The sequence below is a fragment of the Kryptolebias marmoratus genome, linkage group LG11, assembly GCF_001649575.2.
Source record: "Kryptolebias marmoratus isolate JLee-2015 linkage group LG11, ASM164957v2, whole genome shotgun sequence".
In the NCBI taxonomy this organism is placed as follows: Eukaryota; Metazoa; Chordata; class Actinopteri; order Cyprinodontiformes; family Rivulidae; genus Kryptolebias; species Kryptolebias marmoratus.
In genome coordinates, this window is record NC_051440.1 from 4,104,354 (window position 1) to 4,122,083 (window position 17,730).

A 17,730-nucleotide genomic window follows, 5' to 3' on the forward strand; every position below is an offset into this window, starting at 1 on the left:
TCTGCAGATTTAAATAAAATGAGATGAAACAAACTGAAACACTGTTTTTGTGGTTTTGTTGTTCTTTTCCAACTCTTTATGAGGCTGACGGTTCAACATGTGCTTGTTCAGACTTTAGGATGGATTCCAGTTAAGGTTCTCACATGATGAAGAGAAATTGATTCAGCATAAACTGCTTTAACTGTACTGAGATAAATAAGATATAAAATATATCTCAAAAATTTTACCATCCACTAAAAGGTTTAGACCAGCACTTTAAACATTGCTCTGTTGTTTATGGTAGGTGAGGTTTAGCCAAAGCCATGGCAACATGTTTCATTTAGGGGTGCTGTGAGAATGTTTGAGTATGACCCTCAACTCCTGTATGAAAAATATAATACCAGTTATACAGTATGAAGTAATACTGCATACTCTATTTGGTATTTAAAAAAAATACACCTCTGTGAATCACCACCTTATTGTGTTACAGTAGTTTGTGTGCCTGAATGATCCTAGGAGCTGTGCTGTTGGAGGGCAGTTGCCCCCAGTGGGGTCTCCTAAGGCAGACTGGTCCTAGGTGTCAGGCCAGATTAAAAGCGATTTACAATACTACTTCTATGGATGGGAAAAGCAAGAAGCTTGATCTCCCTCACCCGGATGTGGGTTACTGGCCCTAATCTGGAGCCAGCACTTAGGAGGGGCTCGCTGGTGAGTGCCTGGTGATCGGGCCTCTACTCATGGGGCCTGGTCGGGCTCAGTCCAAATGAGCTGCATGGGTTCCTGTGGAACCCACCACCCGCAGGAGGGGCCATACAGGTTGGACACAGTGTACCACGGGCGGGAGCCGAAGGCGGGGGCCTTGGCCCTCTGACCCTAGCTTACCAAAAGTGTCACTTGGAACATGGAATATCACCTCACCTCTGGTGGGAAAGCAGTCTGAACTTGTGTGTGAGGTCAAGAGGTGCTGACTAGATACTTGTTTAGTCGGGCTCACCTCAACGCACAGTTGGAGTTTTGGAACTAATCTTCTTGAGAGTGGTTGGACTTTATTTCACTCTGGAGTTGCCAGTGGTGAGAGTCACCAGGCTGATGTGGGCCTACTTATAGCCCCCTGGCTTAGTGCCGGTGCAATGGAGTTTTTCCTTGTAAATGAGAGGGCAGCATCAGGTGGGGGGACAGACTTTGACTGTATGTATCTATGTGCCGAACTGCAGTTCAGAGTACCCAACCTTTGAATTCTTAGTGGGGGTGCTCCTGCTGGAGGATTTCAGTGCTCACGTAAGCAGCAACAATGTAACCTGGAGGGGCGTGACTGGGAGGAAAGGTCTCTCTGATCTGAACCCAGGTGATGTTCTATTATTGGATTTCTGTGTTAGTCACAGTTTGTCCATAACGGACACCATGTTCGAACATAAGGGTGTCCGTAAGTGCACATGGCGCCAGGACGCCGTAGGCCACAGATCAATGATAGACTTTGTAGTCATGTAAAAAAAAACATATATTTTTATTTTTGTTTCTAACATAGCGTCACATTTAGTGAAAACAAACCCCTTCAGAACAAATTCCAACTGTGCAGCACAGAAGTGGAGATCTCGTGATTTGAGTTTAATATGCAGCTACAGGACTGCTCAACACCTTTATAGTTATATTGAGGTGACCGTAAACGCCTTGTGAAACAAAGTTCAGCTTTGTGGCCGCCTGTCCTACACAGCTGAAGCTGAGCCTAACTTTGCTTTACAGATGGTTCTTTAGCACAGCAGCAAAATCTACAACAGAATGGCTAAAGTTAAAAAAATAAATAAAAAATCAAGGTACGGCCCAGTAAAGTTCAGACAATCTGTATGAAATGCTAAGATGGGACCTTAAGAGAACTGTGGATTAACAAATATCTGTGATCATGAATAAAAAGCAATTGTGCAAAACAGAGTGGGATAATTCCTTCACAACATTCTTAGAGATTGATAAGGTCATTCAGAAGATGACCATTTTGGTGTTACCTCTAAACATGGTATTTAATTCCACACAGGTTTCCAGTTTTACATCATTTTCATATTAATTTAACTTTAAAACGTCAGCATTTAGGCTGGTTTTCACTACCGACACCTGGTTTTTCATGCATGCCTGTATATCCTTGGCTTGATAGGCTTGTGATGGGACTTATGGTTTCATTCAGCAAGATGAGGTACGATGAAGTGCTGAAGGTTTTTACAGGCAAACTAAACATGAAGAACGTCACTTCAGGGAAACTAAAACCTGCCGGGTTGCTACATCAGGGGTTGTTCCCTATCAGCTGAGGCATTTTTGGTGTAACTGAGCCACACTCTGTTTGTTGTATGTAACAGGATCTCTTGTGCACTCGAACCACTATAACAAATATTACGACTTTAGCCTTTTTCCTGTTTCTGATGCTTTGATAAGGTATCGAAACCGCCAAAGCCACAAGATGGCACTGTTGGTTAGCTGAGCTGGTTTTTAGTTTGCTCTCCTGCCATTGGACAGGAGTGCAGTGAAGCAGAGCAGAGGATGAAGTTCCACTTTAATATCAGTGATTTCTGTTTTTTTATTTGTTTATTAGTGACAGATTAGAATCAGTTTAGAGCTGAAGAGCCATTTGGAATGAAGAAGTCGGACAGTTTTGATGTATTGGTACACATTTACACTCAGATTTGTTGAGTAAAGTATGCAGATAAAAAGATAAGTTGAAACAGTAAACCTACCACACTAGCTGCAAAAGCCGCATGAGTTTTGAACGCCAAGCTCTGTCTTTATGGCGCTCCACTGCCATGCTTGGTCCTCAATATTTATTCTTGACAGTCATTCTTACTCGTTCTGTCTTCTTTTGCGTTTAGCAGCAGAGTCACTTTATGTTTCCACCTAAACGCCTTCTCCAAGATTCTACACTTGTCTGATTGATATTTGATATTTATTTACCTACACAGACTATAGCCAGTTTTGCACCAATCCATCTTCCATGTGGTTTACGGTGGATTCTGCCGAATGCTTTGTTTACATTGAGTGCATACCTGCATTTCAGAATTGCTACTATCTGGAGTAAACTCCTTCAAACTGCACCATTTCATAAAGTTCAGAATCAGCTTTTCATTTATTTTTTTTATTTATAGTTTTATTTATAGTTTGCAATAAGTACCTTTGAGTTACATGTTATATTTTATGTGCAGTATGCATTTTCTCTGCCTTTATTATACTGTAGAAATAGTCTATAGAAGATCATTTTTTATGGGATCAAACTGTTGTCATGTAATACAAACATGTTGCATCGTGTTTCGAGTGGTGTTCAAGCACCTGTTTGCCATGTTATGGAAAAAAGTAACTTATTATTCACTTCAATTCAATATTCCCTTTGGCTCTGGGCCACAAGCGACTCTTTTGTCCTCCTCCTCCAGTGTCTCTTTGCAGCTTAAGCTACAAAGACTAACCCTGAGCAAAACTAACAAGAAATTAAATATTTTTTATATTCATAACCACAGTGGAAATGGATAGTTTTGGCAGTTCTTCTGTCCAGTGTTATGCAAATATGCAAGTAAAACATCTGTGACAAAATGTTTCAAATGATACAAGGAGACAAATGTATCGGTAGTAGTTTGTTAGCTTGGTAGCTACTTCTCTAAGCCCCACAGGGTGCCTTTTCTCCAAATTTTGATATTTTTAACGCATTTCAGAAGTTGGTGAGTGGGAAAAAAACTGAACGTGCACACATATCATAAACTACAAAATTACAAGTCATTGAAATTAGGCCTTTTACAAAAATATGGCAAGACATTGTGGTGACAATAAAAATTAAAATGGGAAGGCTCACATATGATAAAAAAAGTTAAAATAAAACTCAAAGTAAATGAGAAATGAAGTAAGTCACAACTAATTGCCCAGGAAACTGGCTTAAAAACTCTAATACTTTATCAGAATGCAAGTATATGCTTTATTTTTGTATATATGGTACTTTGATTTTCCACAGTTATATAGTCAGGACTCACATGAGCTTGTACAGTTCATTGTAAATTTTATGAACAGTGGATTGGTCTCTTTTTTTGTCCCAACATGTAAAACTACCAATAAATGTCAGATCTTTATTTTTATAACGTAAGAAGCAATGTTTTTTATAAGTAGTATTTTTAAATAAACATTTAATGAGTGGTGCTATCTTTATTTAAAACTTAAGAGATGCTTAGGGGCTTCTGGATAAGTTTTATTTAGTGAATGAAGGGACAGTAATTGTTCTTTGGGTTGTAAAGGTAGCAGATCCCGGTTCTAGGTAGTGTTTTTTTTTCAAAATTTAAATAACCATTAAATTAAGATTTAGCTTGAATAATTAATATGTATCTAAAGGTGAAAAAAGCACAATAGAAATGAAACACATGTGTCTTCTTTGTGGTGCAACCTACATCATCAAACTCCTAAAACTGTCCTTTTGACTTTTTTTTTTCTCCCAAAGTTTGCATAACACGCTTCCTATGACGTCATCCCGCAGCTGTTTTCCCAGGAGAGGGCGTGGCCTGCTGACGCATTGCGGCTCCCTCCCCGGTGTGTACGGAACGGGGAGGCACGGCGGCGCGTGGACGTGGTCTGTGTGCGCGTGCATGGCTCGGTCAGCGGCAGCAGCGGCAGCAGGAGGAGCTGGAGCGGGGCTGTGCGTTTGGAGCGGGGCTGTGCGTTTGGAGCGGGGCTGTGCGTTTGGAGCGGAGATGGGGCGCTCTACCTAACCTGTAGGCTGGTACCATGGCGGTTTTAACAGCTCCAGGATCAGTTTTATGCCTTAGTTTAGTAATGGCGGCGAAGTTGAGGAGGTGAGCAGCTCCGCTGCTCGGTCCACTCACCGGCTGGGAGTCAGTCAGTCAGTCAGTGCGCACTCTTTTTCTAGCTGAATCTTTTTTAAATTTTTTTTGTTATTTTCTGCTGATACTTTCTTGTGGAGTCATGACGACGGGACAGGATGAGAGTTCGGTCCGGGTGGCTCTGAGGTAAGTGTGTTTTCGTGCTCTCATCGTGCGCGTTAATTGCGCGGTGCCACCTGTCAGTCCGCGCCGCGGGCCTAGCTAACACCTGCACGTCAGCAGCGGCAGATGCTCCACGCAGCTAAACGAAAATTCAACCACGTTGCGCTGCACAGCGACCCGATTCAAGCCGGGGCCTTCGGCTTTTAAGGCTCTATTTTCTGTACATCTGTGTGATTAATCTGAGCTAGCCATTTTGTGTGAGGAACGGCCAAAACAAAAGGATTACGCCCAGGTGCACACACACACTCAGGGCCCATCCTCTGTAAGCTCCAGCATGCACAGGGAGGGCTGATGTTCTTGTTTACAGCAGCTCAGCTTCTAAGAAGAAGGCAGGACAAAGACAATGAGCCTGTTTGACCAACAGCCTGGCCCAAAGCCTCCTGCAGAGAGACGGGTAATCGATGAAAGCTGGCTGCTCCACGGACAGCCAGCTTTCAAGGAGAGGACAGGGGAGCCTTCAGTGCAGCCCATGCCCATCTGTCAGGTCTGCCTCTTTGTTTGCAGACATTCAGTAGACAGCCCAATTATGGATTTTAGTGTTCTGACTTGCTAGCCTTGACAGAAAAGCAACAGAATCTCTTATTTTAATAGTTTATATGTGCTGAAGAAGGCCACTCCCAGCCAGCTGGGATGCACAGTGTCTGTTCCTTTTGTGTTCATCAGGAAAATGGTATGTCACTTTGCTTTCTTTGCTTAAACTTCGTTGTTTCCGTCCTTGACGTTTCCCCATCATGTGACCGTTTCTCGTCCTCGAAAGTGCATCATCACTGTAAGGGATTGTTCTTTATCACTGAAATAGAGGGATAATCCACACTGTGACGATGTTAGAAATCCGGTGCCAGTTGTGCAGATGTTACCGCCGAACAGTGGGCAAGTGTTGTTTTATAATACTCCATAATGCCGATTTGATGCCACGGCATGGATGTCTTCAGTACTTTTCTGTTTTTATTAGAGATAGGACATCTAATTACGTTACATTCGGGTGCTTTTCCTCACCTTGAGTTCAGCAAACTGCGCACCGTTTACTTTGAAACTTGGGCACAGTTTGTATTGATGTGCTGGTGACAACTTTTGGGCAAAACCATTTGAGATGTTTTGATTTTGGAGAAGGCCTTGTGCTTGTTTTACTTCATAATTAAACAGAGGGCTCAAAGATTGACAGCACTCATGATATGGTTTCACATTGTTTGGACAGTGTTGCAGTCTGGATTTCTCTCTTGGCGTTTTATTTTCTCTATGGCAGTAGTAGGACAAACTGTTACACTCTCGAACAGACGTTTTCACAGATGGGCATGTTTTCATAATGCTAGTAGACATTCCGACTCTAGGCGAAGTTTCCCATGGACATTGTGGCAGTAATTAACCAAAACATGAATTGTTATTCAAGCCTAATAACACTAGTATTATTTGTAATTTCTCAGGCCCCTACACAGTCTTCCTTTTCATTGTTAAATAATGAATTAAAGCAAATTAAAAAAGAAATAATCCATGAGTGGCCACAAGCATAAAGGGTTGAAATGCAGTCAAATGTGTATTGGTGTACAGGGAACAAAACGATGTCTTTCAAGGTTTCATTCTGCAAGGACAAATTCCTACAAGTCGTCCAATCTAACTTATTTCTCTATCCATGAGTGATCACCTTCATAACAATAACTTTGGAGCACGGTAATGTTCCTTAGTTTGGTATATAACCACACTTTTCTGGCTTAAGGCCCTTTCTCACTGAGCTGTGATTGTTGTGGGACCTGTTGGTGGAAAACAAAATCCCTCCAAAGTGGCAAGAAAATACGTGAATTGTCAGCTGCAGTCTCACTGAACTTCAGCCAAGTGACCAACAAACCGTAAGCGGCCAGCTTTTGAAAATCCCACCTGATTTTTATGTGTACGGCTTGTAAAACTGTATTCTTGACTGTGCACATTATTTTGTTGCCCACATCATTCCTGCCTTGGCAGCTGCCCCCACATTTATTATTCAGTCTGCTGGAGTACACTTTTAAAATTAAAGAGGACCTATTCTGCTTCCTTGAACAAGTCAGGATAGGTCTGTGGGCTACACAAAACATGTTCAATACATTTAATACACAAAATTATTCTCAGATATTGAGATTTCACCTGATCAGTTCTGCCTGTTTTGAGCTCATTTCAGAATGAGCAGTTTTAGGGCTACCTCACTTTTATGCAAATAAGCTGCTGTTGGCCACGCCCCCCAACTTAGTGTCCCATCTCAAAACATGAAAACTCTCTGAAGGATTAAACTCTGCGGATCTGACACACATTTATATCGTTAATTATTCAAACTCTGAGGATTCTGACTTTGGGACAGGGGCACTTAGCGGTTCTGAACCGACATTTGTCAAGTAGGAGAGCAGCAGTAAGTGGGTCCAAAACCCAACTGGTAGTGGGTCGGGACATCGGCAATATAGACATGTTCTGTACTGTAGCCGACAACAAAAAATTTTCCTTTTCCAGCAGACATTGTTCAGAGGTAAAACCAGCAGAACAAACACAACGGTCTTCTTGTAATGAAGTGGGTGGAGCTCCATTTGGGTTGCTAGGTAACAGGGATTGTGATGGAACAATCCCAAGGTTTTTGAAACAGGTCATTTTGCAGACACCAGAAAACATTTAGTTATTGTCAAACTACGGCTGGGTGTTTTTTTTTTTTTGTTTGTTTTGTACTTGGGCTGTTTCTAGAAGCAGTAAATACCCAAATGGAAGTACAAAAACATGCAAAAAGTAAATTTTGCATAATAAGTCCCCTTTAAGATAGGCAGATTTGAACCAGTTTCGCAACAAATCTAATTAGCAGCGTTGCTTTTAGACCTGTACTACTGTGTCAGATGTTTTCTGTCAGAGCAGAGCTCCCGTGCAGGTGTCATAATACCGCTGTAGTGCTCTTGAGACAAGTTGGAGATGTCTGTGGCAAAATGCAGATGAGTTGGAGACACCCACAATGACTGAGACTATTTTGAGAGAAAAGCCTAAACTCGAGTGAGAGGACTGTGTGCCTCTGCAACTCTTGAGGAAGTTTAGAGCCCCGGGAAAGTCAAAGTTTACATGTTTTTTTTTGTTTTCTTTTATGTTGCAGGCCTTGTGATGGGTTTGTAGTTAACATGTTTTAATTGCTGCCAATTTGCAAATTTGTTCAGCAAGACCTTTTGAGAAGTCATCATACAGAATCAGTGTTTAAACAGGTTTTCTTTTAATCAGCTGCTTAAAACCCAAGTAGTACCCAGATATGTGAATATTCCTGTTTGTTGTTTCTCTGGTGTTGGTGCGTATCAACAAAAGACATGTAAGTGGGGGAACAAGGTTGTGTTTATCTTGGTGACCAGTGAGACCTTTTATATTTAATCTCAGATTGCGTACGATCTCCAGTAGGAGGCTGTTAAAGACGGAGGGGTTCATTTGAGGATTTACAATCTGTTTAGCACTCAGGTTTATCTAAATTGAGTTTCTTTGTGGAAATTTAAAAGGCCAAGAAATCCTCAAAGCGCAAAAAATGTGTTTTTAACAGACAGTGATTTGGAGCATGTGATGGCCACACTCCACTAAAGTCAGTAACTCTCATGCACCTTCATTTATTTATTTAATCACATTTCGCAATAAAATGCTTTTAGGTTGGTTTAAATACATTGGCTCTATTTGTAAGAGCGTTTGAGTTCAAAGTTTAATATTTTTGATTGCCTTCTTTGGTGTTTAGTTTATTAACAAATTTAACTGTACTGTTTGTTTTTTGTAGTTAGTGATTGTATTGTGTTTAGTTATCACTGTTGTGTTGTAAAGGTCCGATCAGCCAGTATATATACCCTTGAGTGTCATTTCTGAGAAGGTCAGTTATGTTTTGTTTGTGCAGCCAATTAGTTTGTTCACAATTTTGCCTGAGTTCAGTTTTTGTTTCTCATGAACTCAGCATTCATGTTTGTGAATATAATTTTTGGAGCTAAAATAAAAACCCTATTTTTCTAATAAGTCCTGCGACTCCTCCTGTTTTCAATTCGGTCCACGATGAAGCACAGGTTTCACCTTTTCAATGAGCAGATGATTGTCATCCTCCGTGGCTGCCACATATAGGTTTTATTATTGTTAGCTTATTTATTCAGCCCAAGATGTCACAGCAGTTTGTGTCAAATGGTGTAAATGAGGCGAAGAGCTCCACTGAACTGAAGACTTGCCTAACCTGCCTACTGGGCGGCTACTATTATCCAAACAAAAAGTGATTATCATGTCTTCACTGTGGTGACAGAAGAGCAGCGTAGATCAAAGTGAAAGGTACCAACGCCGGCTTTGTTTAAATGAGCTGGAACTTTTCAGTGTGCAAATGTTGCCAAGCTTATTAACCACTCAATTAAATGTTGAATCTCAGAAAATATTAAACCACATAGAGACAAAGCTCTCCTTTCCCCCCTCCCCATTGTTCCTCTGTTAGGACTTGTTGATGTTGTCGCTCAAGCTGCGAGACATAACATTGACAAGAATGAAATGGTCCGTAAACCTCTTAAGGCTTAAGTTTGCAGGCGGGCTTAAATGTAATGACGTGGAGGCATGAATCAACTGGTTATAAGTGGTTAAGTCTAAGCCCCAGGTTGTAGCTCGTAAGCCTTCTGAAGAGACAACAGTGGAAGAAAAATCCTGTTAAAACAAGCTGCACCATTAGAGCTGATATTGGCTATTACTTAATGACCAGAACAGGCCACATGTCTGTGAGAGGAGACAACAGCTGACAAAACCCATCGGGGGGGGGTCTACATTGTAAACAAACACTAATGCTTCCTCAGCTGAGAGGATAAGTGAGGTGCAGATTTGTAAACTGCTTATAAGTTTGGGAAACAGCTGCTGTTGTATTCAGAAAGGGGGATTCTCTGTTTTAAGTCAGAATAAAAAGTTTCTTGGGTAAAAATAAGCATTCCGAAGCGCATTAAAAGATTTAAAGTTAAAATGCATAACCAACTTTCTGACTGAAATCTAATTTTTGTCAGGATTCCTATTAAATGTTTTCACTTTAAGTCCATAAAACGCAAAGACTGAAGAAGTTCGATAATACAGATGGCATTCAGTAACATGGGCCGGGTCAGCACAGATCTAGGACCAGTGGGAGGTCAGATACAGGACGTTTTAGATGTGTGTTCGTCACCCTTGGCAGCACCACGAAAACACAAAAGCCCTGACGTTATTAAAGCGTTTCCAGGCCTTATGCTTTGTTCACGTCCACTGAGCCTCAGCAGTGTGTCAGGAGCTGCTGCTTTCACCCTGTGGGTGCATTTAACTGTGTGTTGCTCTTAAAATCTTCAATTTGTCTGATTGTAGTTGTTTTTTTTTATTATTATTTTCAAGTCGTGTCCATTCTCTTTGCTGTTTCCATTTCATGTTTCAACCCTGAAAGGTGTTTTAACTACAAATATTGTTTTAATCACCCGCTGATGGCCTCTGTATGAAACGATCCCCAAATTGCATATCCCAACACTATTTCACCTCATTTGAGCAGCTGGAAGGGAGATAAGGGAAATCCAACAGCATTAATCTGATAATTTTCTTCTAAAGGCTTTAAAGATTTGCCTGTAGTGGTTTAGACTACACTTATATTAGCAAGGCCACCTGATTTTTATAACATCAAACACAACATATTTTGATACCATTAGATAGATCTTTTAAATACAAACACAACACAATTTGAATTTTTAAAATCAGTCCACTGGTTACCAACTTATTGTCAAAAACTGATCATCAGAATGGGTCTAAATTAATCCAGTTCTTAAATCGGCAGCAGTAGAAAGTCCTGTGTTTAACTTCCTGGAACATCTGTTCTCACGCCGGGCTGAAGCTGAGGAATCGCTCTGATTGGCTGTAAATTTTCAGATTATTCCTTCATAATATGTGAGCAATGTAGGTTATAAAATGTTTTATTTCATCTGAGTTGAGAAATGAATGAATGAATTAGCTTGATCGTTGCCTGACCCAGTTAGCTACAGCGCCACCGTGCGTCGTTTATTTAATAGATTAAGAACATTTAGAGGATTAATGTGTTGTGGGTGTACAGGTGGCCTTGCTACTCATGTTTTCTACCATTGACATTTGTTTGTCCATTAAGTAATTTTGGGATTTTGTCTTTTCCATTGCTGTAGAGAAACTAACTGTGTAGGTTGTTAATCATCTAGATCCTTAGTTTATTTAAGCAACTGTTGGTTGAAGACTTTCACTTCTCATCTGAGAAGCTTTCTCAGTTCAGGATTGCAAAGCTTGAACCTGCATGGGATGCCCCATTTATGTGAGCTAAATTCACTCACAGATTAATCCCACTGCATGTAACTTTAGCTCGCATGAATGTTCCAGTCTGAACCGAGTTTGCAGTCCAGTTGCCTTTTTTTTTGTTGTTTTCACTTTTAGGAGTAGACAAACATGTCTGCTGTCACTAGATGCAGCAGCAGCTCTGTGTGATCTGTTCCCACATGTGCAGTGTTGTGGTTACTCTCAGGGATCGTTTTACATGTCAGTACAATCACAGGAGCACTGCAGTGTCCTGGGGCCTGCACTACGAAGCCGGATTAGTGGCTTAGCAAGGTAACTTCCCATTCAGCTCAGGATTTTCAGTGTTACAAAGGAGGCTCACTTCTTACCCAGGCTTGTCACCATGGCAACTTATCTTGAAAAACCTATCCTGCTCTGGAGCTTTTTAGGTTTCTGGATAAAGATCACACAAATCAACAAACCTCCTCTCAATCTGTCAGTGTCCTTTAAAAATGGAGAGAAAAAAAGTTACCAATAAGTAACAGTGGGTGTTTTTTTTCTCTCTTGAGTTTTAATGCTACATTTGACTTTTGAGAAACAAGAGATGTTTCTGCATGCTTATGTTGCACAAAACAAAAGATAACTCCTAAGTTTGTTCCTTCAAACTGGTTTTAGATGAAAACTAACATTATTTTTTTAATACTAAACTATAAAAATGTCCTTGCAGTTTGATGTTAAAGAATAGGAGTGACCAAGTGCATTTGCTCACTAAACTTATTTAAAATATTTAAAATAGGGCCACTCACCGAGGAACCGTGTTTGTCTTTGTTTCTTATTTCATGCAAAGAGTTTTGAAATTGCTTTTGAAAGAATACGATTAAGCCTTTCTTTTTTTTTTTTTAATAAAATGTGGCGCCTGCAGCACATTAATTCAATTTAAAACTAATGGTAATGTTAGATTTACTTGTGCTCTAATAATATAACTGTGACACGGGAAAGCTTTTATATTTTTTGTGTTTGATGGTCTTTTTTTTTTTTTTTTTTAACCAGCTTTCCTTCCTGATCAGTGATTGTGATTGGTCCTTTGTAGCTCCACCTGTTTTATGTGAATATTCACAAATCCAAATCCTGGGTTTACGTATCGAGTTGACCTGTTTTGTAGATTAATAAGCATAATCATCATTGTTCTCTCAAAGAAGCCCTGGATATGTTGAACCTGCTTCCTAGTACAGGCCCCTGATCTGAAAGGTTTTAGGAGATCTAATATATATCTTTCTTCTTAAATTAAACACTTCCTGTTGGCAAATCCTCCTATTTTAAATAAGCCTGAGAAATGCATTGGTTGGGTTTCTGACAATGAGTATGTGATAAATGTCTTGTCTTAGTCATGTTCTGCTTTAAAACATTATAGATGATGAATTGTATACGTCGTTTCCTGTGTAATTTGCAGGCTCAGGTTCGTGTGGAAATTTTTTAATATAGATGTGGGTCACTCTAACCCTCAGTGTGCTCAACAAGTTTAACCTGCATCATTCAAATCAAACCTGTATTTCTTTTGAAATCTGAGAAGGAAACCTTTCATATTAAGTTTAACAGAGAGAAAACGCATACATATGTGTCTTGAAACTTAAGAGATGGTGTTTTGACCTGCATATCAAGGTGGCAGCTCACTATGCAAACAGAGCTATTTGTGGCTGTCTGAGTCCTATTTGTGAAATTCTGCTGGCAGTTTGATGGTGGACGTTAAAATACATCCACATCCTATTTGCAGCAGCAGGCCTCGCATTTAGATCTCATCCATTTTAGCCGAGCCCTTAACTGGACAGATCTGGACAGTGAGAAAAGGACGTCAAGCAGCTGGAGGCTTCAGAGAAAGCAACGAAGAAGGAAAAGAATGTCAGAAAAAAGAAAATGTTAAAGTGCAACAGAATAAAACTAAGCTGAATTGGAGAAAACATATTTTGGAAGGGTGTGGTGAACATGAGGCTATCCTTTAATTACATCCAGTTTCTTGTGCATGACTAGCTGGTTTTTCGAAGTGGTGCACAATGGGAGAGATGGCTGAGGATGGAGGAATGCGAAATGTGCTCAGTCTTGGCGGTGATATAGATAACCGCGCTCCTCCAGCAGAGCTGCAGTCAGTCAGGAGTCTATTTTGGGGCAAGTTAACTTTAAGTGTAGGCTATGATTAGGGTCATCTTGGAATGGAAGAGCCCTCTGTCTGCAGGGAGGTCATGGTGGCCAAAGACAGGAAATGTTTCAGGGCCACACTCAAATTACTGTCGTATAAGGCAGCTTGTGACCAACCTCACTTACCTAAGGTAATCAAAACTGAAAAGGTCAAGGTGTTGGCTTAAGAACATACCCTAACTTTGTCTTTAAAATATTTAGATTGTCCTGAAACTTTTATGTTTTAAATTTTTGAGACATTACATTTTAGGGACTTGCTGCATGTTTTAGATGTTTTGCTTGAATGATTGAAAGTAGCATGCCAAATGTTTAAACAAAGATCTTCAATCTGTTAGCACTCACAGTAGTTTTGGGGATCACTCTCAGCAACTACCACACCAAATTGTAGCTCAATATCTGTAAAATTGACTGAGTTAAAGCCATTGTTGTTATTTCAAAAGCAAGATGGTTTTAGCAGCATGCTTAAGTTGGGTTTAATTCAAAAGTAAATCAGTGGTAGACGGACATCCAATAATATCTTTCTGAACTCTTCATGAAAATCTGTTCTGTGGTTTGTGTAGTTGTAGATGTAAATCCAATGATTTTCTTTCTGAGAGATTCGTTTAAAATGTTTATTGGTTAATGAAATACTTTGCTAACAGGCAAATAAGCACACAAACGCAATTACATGATAGCCCACCCCTCATGGCAGCGGACAGTATTTGTAATTTTTAGGCTTCTGTATTTACAGCATAACAGCTGTCTTATTTGTTGGGGACGATGACGTCTAAATATGTGGTAAATGGGGTTGTTTCATACAAGGAAGGTTAGAAAAATGGATATAAAGAAAAAGAGCTGACGCCTATTTGATTAATTAGCTACAAATAATCCACCAAAGTGAGGATTTGTTTGAAGTTCTTCCCACTTTAAAGCACTCCTGTCAGTGTTTGTTGGCGTTTAAATGACTCTAGTCTTAACTGTGTACTTCAGGATGGTGGGGCAGGGCTATAAAGCCATCCAACAGTCCGTGTACACTCCTTGTATAAAATGTAAGCACTGTAATGTCAGGTCATTTATATTCCTCTGTAATGAGCTGAGTCTATTCAAAGCTTGGCTCTGCTGAGCTGTGCTGCCCTTGTTGGGAAACACACAACACACACCTCCTTTAACTGGTGCTTCAGGCAAAGTCAGGGCTATTCAAGGCTTTAGTCTAAGGAACTTGGCCAACACTTTAACACCTTGGCTAACATGAGAAATGACTAGAGGGATGTGCTGATATATAATACAGCACAGTAAAACCTCTCTTTTGGTCATGTGGTTCATTAATGAGAATGCAGAGTTAGATAAAATAACCACAGATGACAGCTAAAACCTTTTAACACAGCACAGTAAGTCAGTAAGTGGTGGCAATGAAGGTGGTTTCTACTAGATAACATCTGTGCTTATTGTTTATTAGGGTTGTAGCCCAAGCTGACAAATGCAACTGCTCATTTTCCATCTAAACCCAGGTTCATGAATGTAGTTCTCTCATGTTTTCTGCAGTTAATGGTGCTTTGTGTTCCCCCAAGTTTCCTGGGAAAGTCTAGGATCAGTACTACATTACAATTGATTTTAGATCTGTAGACCATTTATTCAAGAGCAGAAAAAAAGTTTTGACAAGTTTTTGTTTTGGTGATGTATTAAAGGCTCAAAAATAAGAAACCTTATCAAAGAAATGATGGGAAAAGCACCCCCCTAATAATTTAGAAAATCATTTGTATATTAGAATCTTTTTGTTTCTTTTTAAACAACTTGACAGAGAAGAGGGGCCAGTAATCACAAGTGAAACAGTAAAACAAGGTAACACTTTCCAGTTTTTCTGGAAGATGGCACATTCTTTTTTATTTAGTTGGTTGCTTTACATTTTACTGCTTCTCAAGACCAAGGCAACATTTCCACTCTTTCAACAAATAACCATTTAATTCCAACAATAGACATTATTCACCTGCAGATTTACAGTTTTAAATCCACAAAGTGTTTAGATTTGTGGTATTTCATTAAAGCACAGCCATACGACATGTTTTAGAACACAAAGTTTTTCTCTTATTAATGATGGCTGTTTTACCTAGACAGAAAAATAAAGGCTCATTCAGTAAAACCGTTTGTGTTTAAGGCATTACATGTTCTTATAAGCAATGTCTACAATGAGAAGTTATTATATGAGAGAACCTAAATGCAACAGAAACAAACCATGGGTGAAACAAACACGTTCAATGAACTTTTACTAAATGGGAAATCAGACCATATAAAAAAGGGGGGGGGGTATAAGTAATAGTAAGCAGTCATTCAACTATCGTGGGAACGATAGAAAAGTGTCTGTCGTGCTACTTTTATCGTTTCAAACATAATTTTATCAATTATTCATGCAAATATTTCATAAAGTAGTCTACGACAAATTTATTAGTGTTGTCACTTTGCATACACTGTTTATATAAGTGATAAATAAGAATAAAAAATAACTATTTTGCAAAGAAGCTCAGTATAGTGGTTTTGCGACACAACACTGCTTTATGTTATTTGACTCACATGTGAGTTTCAGTGCTTGTGGAGACGCATGATGTATCAAACCCAGGCAGGTAGCCCATGAAGAAGGACTTTTACCAAAAAAAGACCAAAAATATCAAAAAAGTGCGAGGTCAAGCAAGTTGTAAAAGATCCGGGAAAAGCTATGAAAAGAAAAACTCTAGCCAGCCGAAGATAATAGAATCATCTGTTGTCATTTGATACATATATGTTGCTGCACTAAAATGCAGCAGCTCTCATTTGTGAAAGTTCAGTTAAATGTCACTTCAAAATAAAGTTTGAAAAAAGTAAGAAATTATATTGTTTTATCATATTTTCCAGAGAATAACTGAAAATGTACTTAACTGTGGTATATCGTGATATATATCGTTATCATGATATAAAATAGTCCATATCATGATATATGATTTTTTTTTTTCATATCACCCAGCGCTACTATAACCTGGTGTGGAAAACAAACCGTGTCTCGATTGACACAAATATAATTTGACTCCGCTGCTCAACTTCTAATTATCTTTCTCATCATTTTCAGTTTTTATGATCCAGGTCTATTCTTCTCAGAAAAAAATCCTGTTGCTATTTTTTTCTTACTACAAATTCTTACTATATTTGATTCAGAATTAGTTTCAAATGAGTCATTTACAAAAAGTAAACTAGTCCTGTACATTGAAACATTAGTGTGAGACAAAGGTATGCTGAACATTGCTTTATACGATTGACAAACCTGTTACCTATTTTATTGTTTTATTGTGTTTGCCTACGTTTTAGGAGGACTCTGCTGTAAAAAGTTCAGTGGAGATGAAGATAATTTGTTCATTCATTAACTACACAAACATGTAAATTAATAGCGTTTTGTATGTGGTGTTTCCTGCAGTAGCTTGTGTTTTGACAGCGTCCTCAGTGCAGTCAGTATAGATTTTTGAACGGCAGCTCCTTGGGTTGTCAAACACCTGGTTGTCAGTCAGTACTGCATCAGACATGCAGGCGTGGATTAAACACTGCTGAAAGCTCCGTGAGCAAATGATCTCTCCCCACTTGCTGGCATCGTGCAGCAGCTGCTTGAATCTACATATTCATGAGGTCTCGGGTTTTTGAACTGTTGCAGCAGTTGTGAACACTCGGCGCGGGCCAGTGTCGTGTGTTAATTGGTAGTTTTTCTTAAAATAAAGTGAAATCTAAACTATACAGAATAAAGAAAAATGAAGAGCCAAACTGAATACACTCATTCTCAGGAGCTCTGTTTACCTAACCTGTTACCTTCTGTTGGGCTTGAAATCTATAGATAAACGACGGATCCTTCAACACACACACACACCATGTTTTTAGGGGTAGCTTTGTGTCTCTGCCTCACGGTTGACACAGAGATGTAATTCTTATGTCAACAGACCATGGTTCAGTGACACTGATCTAAACTAAACTCTGTGATGGGGCACTAAAGTGGGACTTTTTGTTACCAAGTCCCTAACTTTTGTTTTATTATTTACGTACTTTTTTTACTAAATTGAATTAAATAAAAAAGGAGAAAGATGACGTGAAGATGAAGCATTTAAATAATGTCCACATTGTTTCCCATTTGACTCTCTAAAATATGCAGGTTTGAAGTCCTATAATCAATCAATCAATCAAATTTTATTTGTATAGCACATTTCAGCAGCAAGGCATTTCAAGGTGCTTTACATAATTAAAAAACAAAATAAAAACAGCATGTGACAATGAATAAACAGTAAGAAAGAGACAAACATCAAAAACCCGCACTCTAACCCTAATTTAGCCATAAGCAACT

General features: G+C 39.4%; 1 protein-coding gene across 4 annotated transcripts in view; it reads left to right on the forward strand.

The window, feature by feature from the left end:
* Positions 1-4,557: 4,557 nt before the first annotated feature.
* The window catches only part of kif21a (kinesin family member 21A), a 69,474-nt gene continuing 56,301 nt past the window's right edge, over positions 4,558-17,730 (forward strand). For 3 of the 4 annotated variants that reach the window (XM_017430230.3, XM_037978157.1, XM_025009091.2), the window contains exon 1: positions 4,558-4,955. In XM_017430230.3, the coding sequence (XP_017285719.1) occupies positions 4,912-4,955 (44 nt within the window). In that variant the 5' untranslated portion in view covers positions 4,558-4,911. The remainder of the gene's footprint in view (positions 4,956-17,730) is intronic. The other variant, XM_017430231.3, reaches the window with a different exon arrangement.